A 15,465-nucleotide genomic window follows, 5' to 3' on the forward strand; every position below is an offset into this window, starting at 1 on the left:
TTGTATGCCTTTTCGGGCTCGCAAAAACATTCATGCAAACTTCCACCAAATTAAAAAGTAAAACAAATAAGAAAAATAAATTACATTATTATGCTTGCTAAACATATTTGTGTAAATTTGAATTGAAAAAATGAAGGACCATCTGGTGAAATATGATAAATACTTAAAATACGATAACCCTATAATTGTAGAAGCTAGCGAAATAAATAATAAAAATATGAAAGATGAAAAAAATGTAAAAGAAAAAAATATTATTAGGGTGATACAAAAAATTCGAAAAAATTTAAAATCAAATATGTTATATAAAAATGGTAATAAAAATATATACATTTTTAATAATCCAATATATGATATTTTTCCAATTAAATATTCTACTGAAAAAAAAACAGAATATATTTCATATGTATCAAAATTAACAAATGAAGATGATATATTATTTTGTCTGAAAAAAATCTTTGAGCATACTACAAATATGTATTCTAAATATATGATTATAAAGGATGAGTCATTGGAAGAATTGCTATCTATTTTTATGGAAGTTTGTAGACAGGTTCATATTTTAAACCGAATCCATAAACCCTTTTTATAAGTAGGCATACATACATGACATTGCTTTGCCAAATTTTTAGGTCTCTGTCATTTCTTTGTCTCGAGGAATTTTGCTAAAGCAGCTGTTTAATTATAATGCAGTGCTTTTAGCGCACTATCACAAGCTCGTCAAGTAATAGGAAAACGGATCATAATTTGTCTACACACACATGGGCATATGCATATGCATATTACATACTATTTGTGAGTGCCAAAGAATATACCGATTTGACATGCCCATTTTTGGAAAATAAACTAGGAACTGTGTCACACTTCTCAATTTGGACGACTTATTTTACAAACATTTTCAGATCATCAATAGCGTTTAACTTAAAGAAGCAAACGAAACAAAACGAGATCCTAAACAATTATATCAATCAAATTGAAGCAAAAAAAAAACAAATTAATGATTTGAAAAATAGTCTATTATTAACAGAAGAAATTATTGAAACTGAAAAAACAAATTTCCAAACAGAACTTTCGAAAGTACCACTTAAAAAATAAACTTAATTTTTGTTCCTTAAAATGGGTGGCTCATTCAAAGGTGTTATATTTAAACAGGTTGCCAATGCCAGGATTATTATTTTTTTTTTTTTTTTTTTTTTTTTATTTTTAGGAAACATTGATGTATGAAAATAAGATAGACAAGTTAAAAAAAGCTAACCAACGGAAAAAGGATGACTTTACTAGGATACTCCAATTATAAAATAGTAATAAAAAAAAAAAATTTTAATTTAATTAGTTAATGATACAAGAAAAAATAAAACTCAAAAAAATAAAAAATAAATAAATAATGAATAAAACAAATGTAAAAAATTAAATAACAAATCATTAAAAAGGCTGTAAAATGCTGGGCATATTAAATGAGGTTAATAAAAAAAAAAATAATAAAATTTAAAAATTAATTTATACAAGTTGTCTAATAAATAAAACAGCTATAATAAATGTAAAAATAATATTGCTTAAGCTTGCTGAGCTTGCACTCGATATATTTCCGTCATCACTATTTTTTTCGTTTTCATTTTCATCACTTTCGCTATTTTCATCATATTCATTTTCTTCTGCCTTGCTATATCTAACAATTTTAATAGAGTTATCAATGTCGTTTTCTGGATTTGTATCATCCGTGGCAGTAACACTCTGATCGGTTTCTTCTTCCTCAATATCAGCTTCATCAACCTCATCAACATTTTCAGTTATTTCAGCTATTTCATCTTCGCTAGGTTGTTCAGGTTGTTCAGGTACCTTGTCTATTTTGGCTTCGTCAGGCTTGACAGTATCGTGGATGGTAGGGGGTGAAGAGCTGTCCCCAATTACCTCAGCATTAGCATCTATTTCATCTATAGATACTATAATTTCATTTAATGTTTTGGATGTTTCAGTAAATAAGTTATCTAAATTGTAAAGTGTCGCTTTTTCTAATAGTGCATTATATTTATCCATGTGTCGGTGTATTTGTTTTTCAAGTTGTATAATCTGACTATATCCAACTGTTAAAATGATTTTTACCTTTTTATTCATTCTACTCGATTTAGAACTCCATGGATTAAGAATATAACTTTTATTAACATGTTGTTTATATAAATTATCTAAATAATTCACAGCAAAATAGGTATCAATTTTGTTAGCAATATCAACATGTGTATTTCCTTTTTTATATGCATCCTGTTTTAATTTAATATAATTATTTTTGAATAGAGAACTGAAATTTGTTACATTAACTTGATTTTTATAACAATAGGATTTAACAAGCATAGCTTGTTTAATAAAAACATTATTTCTTTGAGTGTATAACATTTTCAATCGTTTGACTAAAAAGTTTCTAATATCAATTATTCTACTGGTTCTATTTAAATTATCAAGTTCATCTAATTCTTCAATATCTTTATATTTAATAAATTTATTTTCATTATCACTTTGTAAAATGATTTGTGGAATTTCTGGTTCGGATTTTATAAAAATATCTGCAGTAATTATTTCACTGTCTTTTGCAAAGTCATCATAATTTAACATCAAATCATTGTCTTCATCAAATAGATCAAGGATATTATATTTTTGTGCCTTTTTATGTAATGATATATACATACTTCGAAGTTTTCCAATATTCTTTTCTGCATTATATAAATTTACCATATGGGTTTGTAACAACTGTTGTAATTTCTCTTGATAGGAAGAAAAGTATACACCAAATTTATTTTCTATATCAAATGTATTTAATAAATAGATATAATATAAATCAGTTTCAGCCGTTTTATTTAATTCGTTATATCTATCTTCAAGCATATCTTTTATATCAGATACAGAATATTCATTATACATATATTTTGAAAAATCATTTGCTAAATTATTAAAAATATCATCTTTCTTTTTGATTTCTCCAATTATTTTTTTAGATACTGTAAGTTTTGCAATTTTTAATTTTCCTAATACAGTATCAATTTTATCATCATTTAATATCTCATTAATTTCATTTTTTATAGATACTATTTCGTCATTATTCTCATCTGAATCTTCTGTATCTAAATAATCATTTTCTTCGTTTTCTTGATCTTTGATTTGTTCGAATTCATCGATATCTTCGCCATCCCAAAAAAATTCTGGGCTGACTTTTAAACAAGCAAAACTTATAGATGCATATGAATTTAATAAAATATTTTCATCTTTTTCATTTAATATTTCAGTTTGAATAGTATATGGGTTAATTAGACAGTTTTGTCTTTCGTTACATTTTTTTTTAACATGTGTTGTGATATCTTTTATTTCTTTATCGTCAATAGTATAATGTATTGTTGCATTATTAATATATATATTACTATTTCTACAAACTATTTTATCAGTATTTTTATTATTCAATAGGAAGTAATACATTACATTGTTATCATTATCAAATTCTAATGATCGATTTAAAGCACATGTAAAAGTATTTTTTATTTCATTTTCATTCGAATCAATACACTCATCAACATATATACTACTACTATTTCGGAGTTTATAAAATTTTTTATTAAAAATATAATCAAAATAATAAGAACATGTCTTTTTGTCTTTACATTTTTTTTCGACCTCATCTAAACATTCTTTGTAAATTATTTCATTATTTGAATTCATGCATTTGATTTGGCACTGCAAGTTGTACACATCCCCCTTCGGGCACCTACAAAGAGAAAAAATTGGCACGCGTGTATTCGAAGTGGTTAGAAAGGAAGTTTACAAAGAAGCTGTAGAAGTACTGCGAGCGTGCAAAATGTGATTTTTATTTTTTTTCTTACTTTAGCGTATTTTCGCTCCCAAACTTGGATACACTAGTGTGCGCATAGTTACGGGGGGGTTTCGCATAGCAGCATTGAAGCCACACCAAAAAAAAAGCAAAGAAAAATACTTTCATTTTAAACTAAAAAAATTATATATGCATGTTACACAAAATGTGATGAAAATGTGGTGAAAAATGTATAATTAAAAAAATAAAAAAAACTTATAACAATGGCAACGGCAATAAATCATATGATGCCAGAGTGTTATGATGATGAGACTGAAAAAACAAAAACAAAATTGTACTAATTAGGCAGTCCAACAATGTGTATATTTAAAAAAATTGCGCAAAACTATGCAAAACTATGAAAAAACAATAAATACTACCTAATAGTGTTTTATACAAAATTAAAAAAACGCTGAAATATATGCAGCTAGCTTTTTTCTATATAAATAAATATAAAATATTTGGGGTACTCTATATAAATACCAAAACATCAAATCTCAAGAAATAAAATATTCATCAATATTTTCGTTCACCAAGACTTGACGATTTCTATTATTAAATCCTTTACAAATAAATTGCACAAAATTGGCAACAAAATGTACAAACAAAAATTGTATATATAAAACTATCAAAAATGAATATATAATATTATGAATATAGCTATAAAAGCACAATTATAATTTCGATGTTATAAAATAAAATGAAATTATTAAAGCTATGGCACTTGGCACAATTTTTAAAAAAAATATATAAATTATTTTATTTTTATTATATATAAAAATAAAAAGATATAAAATTTAATTCCCTTTTTATAAAAGAGATTTAATCCATATAAATGTTGTTTAAAAAAAAAATAATATGACAAAAATATCATAAAACAAAAAATTAATAAAATAGCTTAACAAGCACATGTGCAATGTATAGCTAAAAAAATATATATATAAATTTATACATATATTATATGTGTTTTTATGATCAGTACATAATTTGCATGCATATATTTATATACATTTTAGTACCTCAAAAAAATATTAAAAAAGATTAATACATAATAAGTGTTGTAATTAAAGGAAATAACAAATTTTGAATTTATTACAAAAACTTTATGATCTAGTTATTGTTTGAGATAGTTGAATAAAATGTGTTATATTTGTTTTAACCTATTAAATATTGCATACTGCATTTATAGATATATTAATAAAATTTAATTAAAATATTTAAAATATATAAATAGGGTGTAAACAAATAAGTCCTATATAATTACGTTAGTTTGTCCTTTTGTTTTGTTCCTGTTTTATTTTTTTACCACAATTAGGCCATTTATCCTGTTTTCATATTAACATATTTTCTTCATAAAAAAGGTATTAAAAAAAAAAATATGTACAACCATAATTAAACACATAAAAAAGCTACCTAAAAATAGTTAGTCACATATAAATTATGGCAAATAATCAGCATTTATCCATATAGTAATTACATGTAAAAAAATAAATGAAGAAAGAAATGTCATATATTTATAATAGTTGCCAAAATTGAACAAAAAAATAGTATTGGTTAATGTACATTGATTTGTTCTATGTTATCTTTGAATATGATATATTTTTATTTTAACACATTATTTAATAGGCTATCAAATTTGTTTTTTTTAAATATCAATATATGGACAATAGCATATTTTGCAGTGTTGTATATGCTCATTATTTAAAAAAAATGTAATTTTGTCTTATGTATATTTTCTACAAAAATATGCGCATATATCAAATAAAACTGCCAAACAGGTTTATAAATGCAACATAAGGCTATAGGCCTTTTCTTTATCTTCTTCTTTTTTTTTATTTTTGCACACACATATTAAGAGTAAACAACCACGGTTTGTGTAAATGGGTTATAAAAAAGTAGTATTGTTACAAACGTATAAACATGTATAATAAATCTCTATAAGTCTGCAAATTAGGCAAACAAAATATTACATACAATGCAAAACATATCTTATGTTTCCTGACTTATGTATTATTTTAACCTGAACAGTCAGAATATTTTTACATTCATTTCATTATTATTTGTTTACAAAAATGGTGAAAAATAAAATGATATTTTAGCAAAATTTATATACATTTTTTTACATGTTGGATTTGGTTTTTATTCATATTGTCAAAAAATAATTTCATATATTTATAATTTTACAGTGTCATAAGTATTTTTTTTTAAGGTGAACTGTTCATAAAATTTATATAAATATTTTTCGTATGCGCATAAGCATAAACTTATTGTTTCACGAGTGTAGGAATAAAGAAAAATATTTTACAATAAATAAATAGATAAACAAATGGAACCGTTTTGTATTACGACAATTCATTTTTTTTTTTTTTTTAAATTAATCAATGTTTTGGGTATATGCCATAATTTTTAATATTGGTAGAAATGACTTGTTAAATATTTATTCAGGATAGAATAGCTTTATGTTAATATAAGACTGGGTCTGTCATTCTTACACTAAATATATTATCACTATTTTTGAATAATAGAATGTGTCATGCTTTTTGTATTTTTTTAAAAAAACACATTAAACAATAAAGTATACCAATTATAAATGAAGAACATGAAGGTTGAAAAAAACACGATCGATTTATTGAAAAAGGATAATGAATATAAAAATGGGGGAAGCAAATATGAAAGTAAAAAAATTATATATGAATATATATGCAATAATAATATTGTAGAGAATAATCAAAATGTAGAGTGTAATAAAAAAATATCATATAATGGTTGTTCTTTAGATATAGGGGGAACATTAATAAAATTGGCTTATTTAAATAATATATATATTAACACTAATAATAAAGATATATATAGACTTGAAAATTTAGGAATAAAACTTGAAGAGGATAAATATTTATTTGTTGATTTTTTTAGTATAAATAAATTAAATGAAGTATTAAATTTTATATTAAAAAATAATTTGATAAAAGACAAAAAAATTATATTAACAGGTGGAGGAGCATATAAATATTACTATACTATAATTGAAACAATAATACATGAACATATTTTAAAAAAATTTAATATACAAAATAATGAATATATTTTAACCATATCAAAATATCAATATTGTGAGGATATATCTACCTTATATTTACAATTACAAATATGTAGAAATCATAATATAAACATATCTAGCCAAATAAAATTTGATAATACATTTTTAAATAATTTTAATAAATATGAGCGTCTTGTTATGTATATAGAAAATTATGAAAAATCGAAGGATAGCCATACGAAGATAGTAAATAATGATAGCACTGATGAAATGAAAAACAATTTTAATAATAATACAGAACTACTTCTTGAGGTTTATAGAAACGATGAAATGCAATGTGTAATAAATGGAATATACAAACTATTTAATGTAAAAAAATCTATTATAAAATATGATAATATATTAAAAGCACAAGTGCCAATACAAATCAAATCACCAATGTATCCATTTATTGTAGCTAATATTGGATCAGGAATATCAATTTTAAAATCGGATGCTCATGGAACTTTTACCCGAATAGCAGGCACATCAATTGGTGGTGGTACAGTTATGGGACTAGCTACATTACTATTTGGTAAAATTTCATTTGATGATTTAATTAAATTATCATCTAAAGGGAATGCAAATCTCGATTTAAAAATTAAGCACTTGAAAAATGATGCAGTAAATAATGAATGTGTAAAAGATAATACAGTAGTTTCATTGTTTGGCTTAACCAATAATATACTTGAAAATAAGAAGACAGATAAAATGAATCAAGATATAGCTAGAAGCCTAATTTTGATGGTCTCATATAATATTGGCTATTTAGTATATCTGCTAGCCAAAATACATTCCGTAAAGAGGTGAGTTTATATGCAGCTAAAAATTGTGATTAATGTAATAACCTATTGAAAAGGGTGTTACCGATTGTAGAATTTTGCACATGTAATGGCAGACCATTTATTAGTTTTTTTTTTTTTTTTTTTTTTTTTTTCAGAATATTATTTTCGGGAAAATATATAAACAATAATGAACACATCATGGAATCAATAACAAAAGGTGTATATTACCATTTCCATAATTATAGTAAACCAGTTGAAAATAGTGGACGTTTCAATAATGCATCAAAAAATATTAACAAGAAAAATTTATTTAATAATTATGGCAATATAGTAGATTTGTCTGGCTATAAACATGAAGATATAAAAGACAATTCTCATTTGGGATCTTACGTAAGGATAGAATAAAAATAAATACTTCTTCCTTTTTTACATTAACAAGTTGAATTAGAAAAATTATAAACATTTGATTACCAATTTTGAATGCCCATATATGTAGTACCATCCATATCATTTAGTCATGATATTACACATGCATATGCATTATTTTGTTCTTTAACATGGTGGAAAATGTTTTATATAATATTTTTTGTCTTAAAGTGTGAGCTTAAATTGGGTTTTTCCCTATATATTCATTTTATTGTATTTTATATTTTTTTTCAAATCGTTTTAAGGCCCAAATGAGTAATGATAATGACACATTGCCCGAAGTTCTTTTTCTTAAGCATGATGGCTTTTTAGGAGTTATAGGAGGGTTTTTTTCATAATTTTTTATAGGTAAATAATCAACAAATGAAGAGTGTATGTGAAAAAATAGAAATATGGTTATAGCTACTATTTTGTAAGCATATCATATGATTTTACCGCTATGCTATTTTAATTTAATATCAATAAATATATATTTATTTGGCTATTTTAAAAAATGATTTTACAAACTACATGTATATATGTCGTTATATTTAAGAACAATTTATGTTGATAATTCAGCGAATATAATCATTGTGTATTACAGAATATTTTTTATTTTTTTGTTTGCACATATAGTTATACTGCGCAATTTTGCATTGCTATATATCATTTAATATGCTTGTTAGTAAAATGCATAAATGGTTAAATGGTTAAATGGTTAAATGCATAAATATATTTCTTTATTTTATCTTCCAATACGCTGCGTTTTTTAGCGTTTTTTTATCCCGTTTTTTTATCCAATTTTTTTATCCCCATTTTGAACATGCTCACTCGCTGGCAATGATGCTTTTTATTTGTTTTAAAAATTTTTTTATTTCCTAACCGTTTTGACACTTTCGTCCTCCCCTTAATTTCGATAACTTATTATTATTATTATAATTACTATAGAGTTATTTTATTTTTTTAAAATAAAAAATGAAGGGAGATAAATAAGCTGGTGAAGGGCTTTGAAAAATGTAGTGAAAAATGCCAGAGGGATTAGGTTATCCTTTATCATTTTTCAGAAAAAAAAAACATAAAAAAATAAAAATATATACAGGAATAATATAATAAATAAACTAACAAAAATAGTGATATAGTAATGTGGAAAAATGCACACATTTTGAAAAGAAAGAAATCACACACACATGTACCAAGGCTGTTAAACACTTCCATACATAGAGGAATAAAAAAAACGTATCCTATAGTTAGGAAGTATAAAATATAGAGTATATTAGATTGGGAGAGAAAAGGGAACTTGTATTTTGTTTATAGAGGAAGAAATGTGAAAATGATAGACATAACAGTAATATTTTTATTTATATATCATTTAGTATTACTAATATTAGGGATAGTATTTTTTGAGAACTACTTATTCAAAGATTTTGATAACAGTTTTAGCTTAGTAAAAATTATATTTTGTTTTTCTTTTGTTTTATGTTTATCTTTGTTATCTATGATTATGTTTGAGATATTAGGATTTATAACAACATCATTGAAATTATTTATTTGGTATATAGATATAACATTTTTAGTTTTATTTATATATTTGATAATACCCATAAGTTTAATATATACATATGTAACATATGAAGATGAGAAAATATCAAACAGCTTATTTAAGTTTAAATATTTTTATTCAGCTTTAAAAAAAATGAAAAACAATAAAAAAATAAATAACAATGACGAAGATAAAAATGATTTTATGAGACGACTTGTATATGTTAGTGAAGACATAATAAACAAAATGAATAATTATAATTATCAAATAAAAAATCGAAATAAAAAAAAATTATTTAAAATTATAATTGGATGTATAATTATGTTACCATTGATTTGGTTTGCTTTTTATAAAATATCGATGGTTACCTTCAAAAGTAATAGTGACGTTTATGATAGATATGATATATATAATATAGACACCATATTAAAAGAAAAATTAAATATAATAAATAAAGAATTTGCTGATGAATATGATACCAATAATGATAAAAATAAAAATATTTTCTTTATTAAAATTATGAAAAATTTATTAATCTATATATCTGTTACTGGAATGACTATAGTTAGTGCATTATCTGCTTTCACTAGTTTATATTCTCCATATACAAATATTAGTAATTTCTTTTTCTTTGTTACATTAAAAAAAGTTAAAGCAATTGAAAAAAAAATTATATTTATAAAGGATGAGTTAGCTTCAAAGAAAAAGCTACTATTACTATATCAATACCCACACTTATTAAATGATTATATAAAAAATAAAAATAAAAATAATTCAATATCAAATTATAATGCAAACAATATATATAATATTCGTACTAACTTAGCACACCCCAACGATTTAAATTCGTATAGCAATTTTGGTGATCTTACATATCAATATCCAAACATTTCAAATGCAGACAATATAATTCCTTATAAAGAAAAGGGAAACGAACTACTTAATGGATCTACAGACATGGCTTACTTTCAAAACAACAACCGAATCGACAATATTGATATTAACAAATATTATAATAATAATAATAATCAAAATGAATATAAAAAAATAGATAGTGATATAGAATATATAGGTTCAAAGCCTTTTAAAAAGTGTAACTTATATCTTGGGACACACAAATCAATTTATAAAGATATGCATGACACATTTATGAAAAAGGAAAATGAATTTTATAATATATTCAATCAAAATTTTATATATAATAATAATACAAAAGAATCTGAAGTTATTAATAACGAAGATGAAGAAATTGAACAAAATGCAACTATAAATTTTTATGATGAAGTATCTATTGATAAACAAATAAATTTTAAAAGTTTTGATGGAGGTTCTGGAAAGTTTCTTGATAAAAACATGAGCGGAAATAACCTTTTATACAAACGGAATGTAAAATCGAGTAATTACATGGATGATAATGTAAATATAAATTACAGTTCCAACTTTAATTATTCACCGAGTAATGAAAGTTATAGATATGATGAAATGGATGGAGGAAGGGAAATCATAAGATATAACAGCTATTGTGGTGTGTCGCCAAAAGATGACAATAGTGAACATAATAATGGAATCGATTTAGATAGTGATGATAAAAACAAAAAAAAAAAAAATTTTTTTTATAATATGTATTCGTTCAAAAATGTACTGATAAAAAATGAAGATGTCCTTCCATATACTAATAAACAAAAGGAAGAATTATATGTCAATAAAAAATATATTTCTAATTTGCTTGTTAATAGTTTACAAAAACCATATAGAACTTTAAAAAGTGTAAAAGATTTTTTTACACATAATCTAATTAGAAATAAAAATCGACAAAGTTTTGAAAATGTAAATAAACGAAGTAAAGAAGTGCTAGTACAAGATATAAAAACATTAGAATTTATGTCAAAAAAATTATATTTTTTATTAGATGAAGTAGTCAAAGAACAGATAAGAATAAATAAAAGTACAACATTTTCAGGAATGATTTTATATTTATTAGGAATAATTATGTCAATCTTATGCTTTTACAAAATTATAAAAACTTGTTATATTATATATATGGTAGAGTTTCATTATAAGTTTATTTATACTTATAGTAGTGGACACGCATTAATGCTATTCTATTCAAAGAATATGGATTTTTCATTTATAAACGATTTAAAAAGTGTGCTAAACATTGTACATATAAATATAAATTTAGATAACTATGTAGTATCAATCACATCAATATTATTATTATGTTTTATATTTACAAATCTAAAAACATTTATGGAAAAAATTATAAAATTAAGATATTCAACAAAATCCTCTTTATATTCAAATCTAGCCATTTTATTAATGTGTGAACTAATGGGTTTATATTTCTCTGCATACTGTATCCAATTATTTGATTATCTTCCCGTTAAAGAAAAAATTAAAATGATATATATTTTTTTTAATAATAATATTCTTAATTTATTTAAACTTAAATATCACTTTGATTTTGTTTATGTCGTATCATTGTTTATTTCTTTACTCCTGATAAAAGTACACCACAAACACAGGTCCAACAGTTTCAGTGAGTTGTAAATATGAAAATCAAATTTCAAATTCAACTTTTCAAAAAATGAAACACCTGGTGGTGTCGATTCGGAGTCAGCGAAGTTTTACCCCCGCTTTTGCTTTTTCATTTATTTTTTCATTTATTTTCGACCTTTTTTTCCACGTTTTTTCACGTATTTTTAAAGTTTGTGCCATCTTTGACCATTTACACTGATAAAACATAACTCATGATAATTAATTTTGTCAACGAATTTAAACAGGTTAAGCAGCGTCGACTATTGACGAAATAGTAGTCGGTTTGCAGCGCCGACGATCGACAAATAGTAGTCGTTTGCAGCGTTGGCGTCGCACATGGAAGCGCTTCTTTTCAGTTTTCCAAATTTTGCTGAACGAATAGGCCATATTTTTGAACGTGGTCAGACCATGAGGACTTATGTGATAGTAGTGAACTTATAATAGATGAGACTTCCGATGTGCTGACTCGAATTTGTAGCATAGAGTCTCTGTCTCTAAGCGTAACTGTTTTATCTTTTAATGTTTGAAAATCAATAGTTACAGCAAATGGTATACCTATTTCATCAGTTCTAGCATATTTTTTTCCGATTGAAACACTTGAATTATCTAATTTACAAGATATATTATTTTCATTTAATATTGTTTGTATTTGTTTAATATATGGATAGAATTCTTTATTATTTGATATAGATAGTACTGAACATTTAATTGGAGAAATGACATAAGGTAATGATAAATAATGTCTTTCTTCTTTATCATCTGTAAATTGTCGAATCCTAAATGAATGCTCTAAAATACAAAATATGATTCGTCCAATACCAAATGAGGGTTCTATAACATTAGGAATAAAATTTGTTTCTTGTACTTTTTTAGAATATTTTTGAAAAGAAATCATATCTCTTGTTAGTTCAAAAGTGTTGTTAGTTCCATCTGAATCATTTGAAGAATCTTTTAAAATGTATGTTTGATTTTTATTTAATTCTTGTTCAATATTTAATAATTCATCGTTTGTTTTTTCATTTAATATTTTATAAATTTTATTTTGATCACTTTTAAATTTCATACCAATTTTTGCTTTATTAGGGACAATTTTTACAAATTCAACATCGATAGGTTTATCATATTTTTGACAACCATACATATTTGCACCAGTAGAATTCATATGATGTTTTAAATCATAAGCTGATCTATCAGCATGTCCTACACATTCAATATATCCATAGGAAGTTAAAATTTCTGCATCCCAACAATCGTTAGCATAATGTGCCATTTCTTTATCTAAATGCTGTCTATATCTTATTCCATCTTTCTTTATACCACACTTTAATAAAAATAAATATGTTCTTGCTAGAAAGTATGCTAACGCTTCATTACAAATAATTCCTTTGTTTACTGCTTCCTCTAAAGTCATATTAGTTATAACTTTTCCATCATCTTGTAATTGATTTTCTCTTGGATATAATGGTAATAACAAATGTTTATATAAATCATATTTTTCATGATTACTTTTTTCAGGATTAAAAAAATATTCGATTTCTCCCATCTCAAATTCACGTACTCTAAGTAATCCATTTCTTGGTGATATTTCGTTTCGAAATCCTAAACCGATTTGTGCTCCAGCAAATGGCATTTTTCCACCATTATATTCAAGTAACTTTTTAAAATTTACAAAAATACCTTGAGCAGTTTCAGGTCGTAAAAAAGCTACATTACTTTTAGTCATATCATTGGAATCTTTTTTGTTGTTTACTTTTTTTTTTTCATTTTCAGTCATATCATTTTCATTACTTTCTTTTGGGCCTATTTTTGTTTGGAACATCAAATTAAAAGGAAAAGGATCCGATAAATCATTTTTTTCAGGAGATTTAATGTTATATTTATTAATTATGTTTTTTATTTCACTTTCATTCATTCCATCTAATTTTCTTAATATAGATTCGATTTCTTGTATTGTTTGTGCATCATTGGTGTTTGTACTTTCACATTTATCAAAACTTTTCTCTCGTTTTTCATTTCCATCATTTTTCTGTCCCTTGATTTCGTTTAACTTATTGTTTAGCCATTCAGATAGATATTTATCAGCTCTATAACAATCTTTTGTTACAACATCTTTGATCATTAAATCGGTGAATCTATCGACATGCCCAGATGTTTTTAAAACAGAATATGGAGTTATACAAGTTCCTTTTATTTCTAGCATTTCATCATAGAAAACAAAATGATGTCTCCATAATTTTTCTAATTCATATTTTAATAAACAACCTGAAGGACCATAATCAATCAATCCAGATACACCCCCATATATTTCAAAAGAGTTTGTATAAAATAACCTTCTTTTTATTAAGCTTTCTAAGTGGGGTCTATTTTCAATAAGATTTAATGGCTGACTTACTATGGTACATAATTCGTTTAAAGTTTTTTTTTTTTGTTCTAGCAATTTTTGATTTGTTTCATATTCTGTTTTCAAATCAGGATCATCATTTATAATTTTTATTGATTCATTTCGTTCAATTAATAAAGATATTTCTTGACTTATTTTTTCGATTTGTTTTTCTATGCTTTCACTATTAGTTATATTCATTTTGATATCCGTTGGCTTGGTTGAAAAAAAGGCATAGTTTATTTTTTTTTTTGGTTTTATAATTATATTTTTACGAAATGTATAAAAGTTTTGTATGTAGGAATTTTTTTTAATCCCTTTCAATTGGTTTATGTATACCTTTGGTTTTATTTTATATACTGGGGTTATTTTACAGCTAGCTAAATTGTATGATATTCTTTGCAAGAACATATATAGAACGATTGTTAAAAATATTCTCATATAATTATAAAAAATGGAAAAACAAAATTATGGTGTTTACAAATTTGATACTAACACAGTAATTAATTGAATACCATGGCTAGGAATTTTTTTTAAATTAAAAATCTGCCATCTCTCTCTTTCTATATTTACAGTTTTAATTTACGATAAAAATGTTTTTTTAATTTTACAAAATTTGGGAATTTTTTTTTATTTATTTATTACGTAAAACCGTGGAAATTTAAAAATTAAGAAGATTTAAATAATTTTAGTGGGTGAAAAAAAAGGCATGCAAACAAGTATATGACAAGATATGCATACATATGTATAGGGCTAAATTGAGCACATGCCAATTCAGGTAATTGACGAAAAGGCATTTAATATAATTCTACACATTACAAAGATTTATTTTATGCAGTAAAAAATGTGTTTTTTTTTTTTTTTTTTTTTATGGGTAAAACTGCGTTTCCAATTTTA

The 15,465-nt window shown here is 24.2% G+C and overlaps 5 protein-coding genes across 5 annotated transcripts; 3 read left to right on the top strand and 2 right to left on the bottom strand.

The window, feature by feature from the left end:
- Nucleotides 1-130: 130 nt before the first annotated feature.
- Nucleotides 131-1,294, top strand: PCHAS_1023200 (dynein light chain, putative; the record flags this gene model as incomplete). Its single annotated transcript, XM_016798382.1, has 4 exons — nucleotides 131-538; nucleotides 630-721; nucleotides 900-1,074; nucleotides 1,205-1,294. 4 exons carry the CDS (start codon nucleotides 131-133, stop codon nucleotides 1,292-1,294), a joined length of 765 nt encoding a protein of 254 aa, XP_016655597.1.
- Nucleotides 1,295-1,494: 200 nt separating this feature from the next.
- On the bottom strand, nucleotides 1,495-3,973 carry PCHAS_1023300 (surface protein P113, putative; the record flags this gene model as incomplete). The annotated part of the gene is made up of 2 exons (XM_016798383.1): nucleotides 1,495-3,742; nucleotides 3,858-3,973. 2 exons carry the CDS (start codon nucleotides 3,971-3,973, stop codon nucleotides 1,495-1,497), a joined length of 2,364 nt encoding a protein of 787 aa, XP_016655598.1.
- A 2,461-nt stretch (nucleotides 3,974-6,434) lies between these two features.
- PCHAS_1023400 (pantothenate kinase 1, putative) lies at nucleotides 6,435-8,469 on the top strand (the record flags this gene model as incomplete). Its single annotated transcript, XM_016798384.1, has 3 exons — nucleotides 6,435-7,726; nucleotides 7,861-8,095; nucleotides 8,377-8,469. 3 exons carry the CDS (start codon nucleotides 6,435-6,437, stop codon nucleotides 8,467-8,469), a joined length of 1,620 nt encoding a protein of 539 aa, XP_016655599.1.
- A 971-nt stretch (nucleotides 8,470-9,440) lies between these two features.
- Nucleotides 9,441-12,200, top strand: PCHAS_1023500 (protein GPR89, putative; the record flags this gene model as incomplete). The annotated part of the gene is made up of 1 exon (XM_729992.2): nucleotides 9,441-12,200. The coding sequence occupies one exon, from the start codon at nucleotides 9,441-9,443 to the stop codon at nucleotides 12,198-12,200; it is 2,760 nt and encodes a 919-aa protein (XP_735085.2).
- A 340-nt stretch (nucleotides 12,201-12,540) lies between these two features.
- On the bottom strand, nucleotides 12,541-15,009 carry PCHAS_1023600 (glycine--tRNA ligase, putative; the record flags this gene model as incomplete). The annotated part of the gene is made up of 1 exon (XM_737463.2): nucleotides 12,541-15,009. One exon carries the CDS (start codon nucleotides 15,007-15,009, stop codon nucleotides 12,541-12,543), a length of 2,469 nt encoding a protein of 822 aa, XP_742556.2.
- Between the last annotated feature and the right edge of the window lie 456 nt (nucleotides 15,010-15,465).

The sequence above is a fragment of the Plasmodium chabaudi genome (genome assembly GCF_900002335.3).
Source record: "Plasmodium chabaudi chabaudi strain AS genome assembly, chromosome: 10".
NCBI lineage: Eukaryota > Apicomplexa > Aconoidasida > Haemosporida > Plasmodiidae > Plasmodium > Plasmodium chabaudi.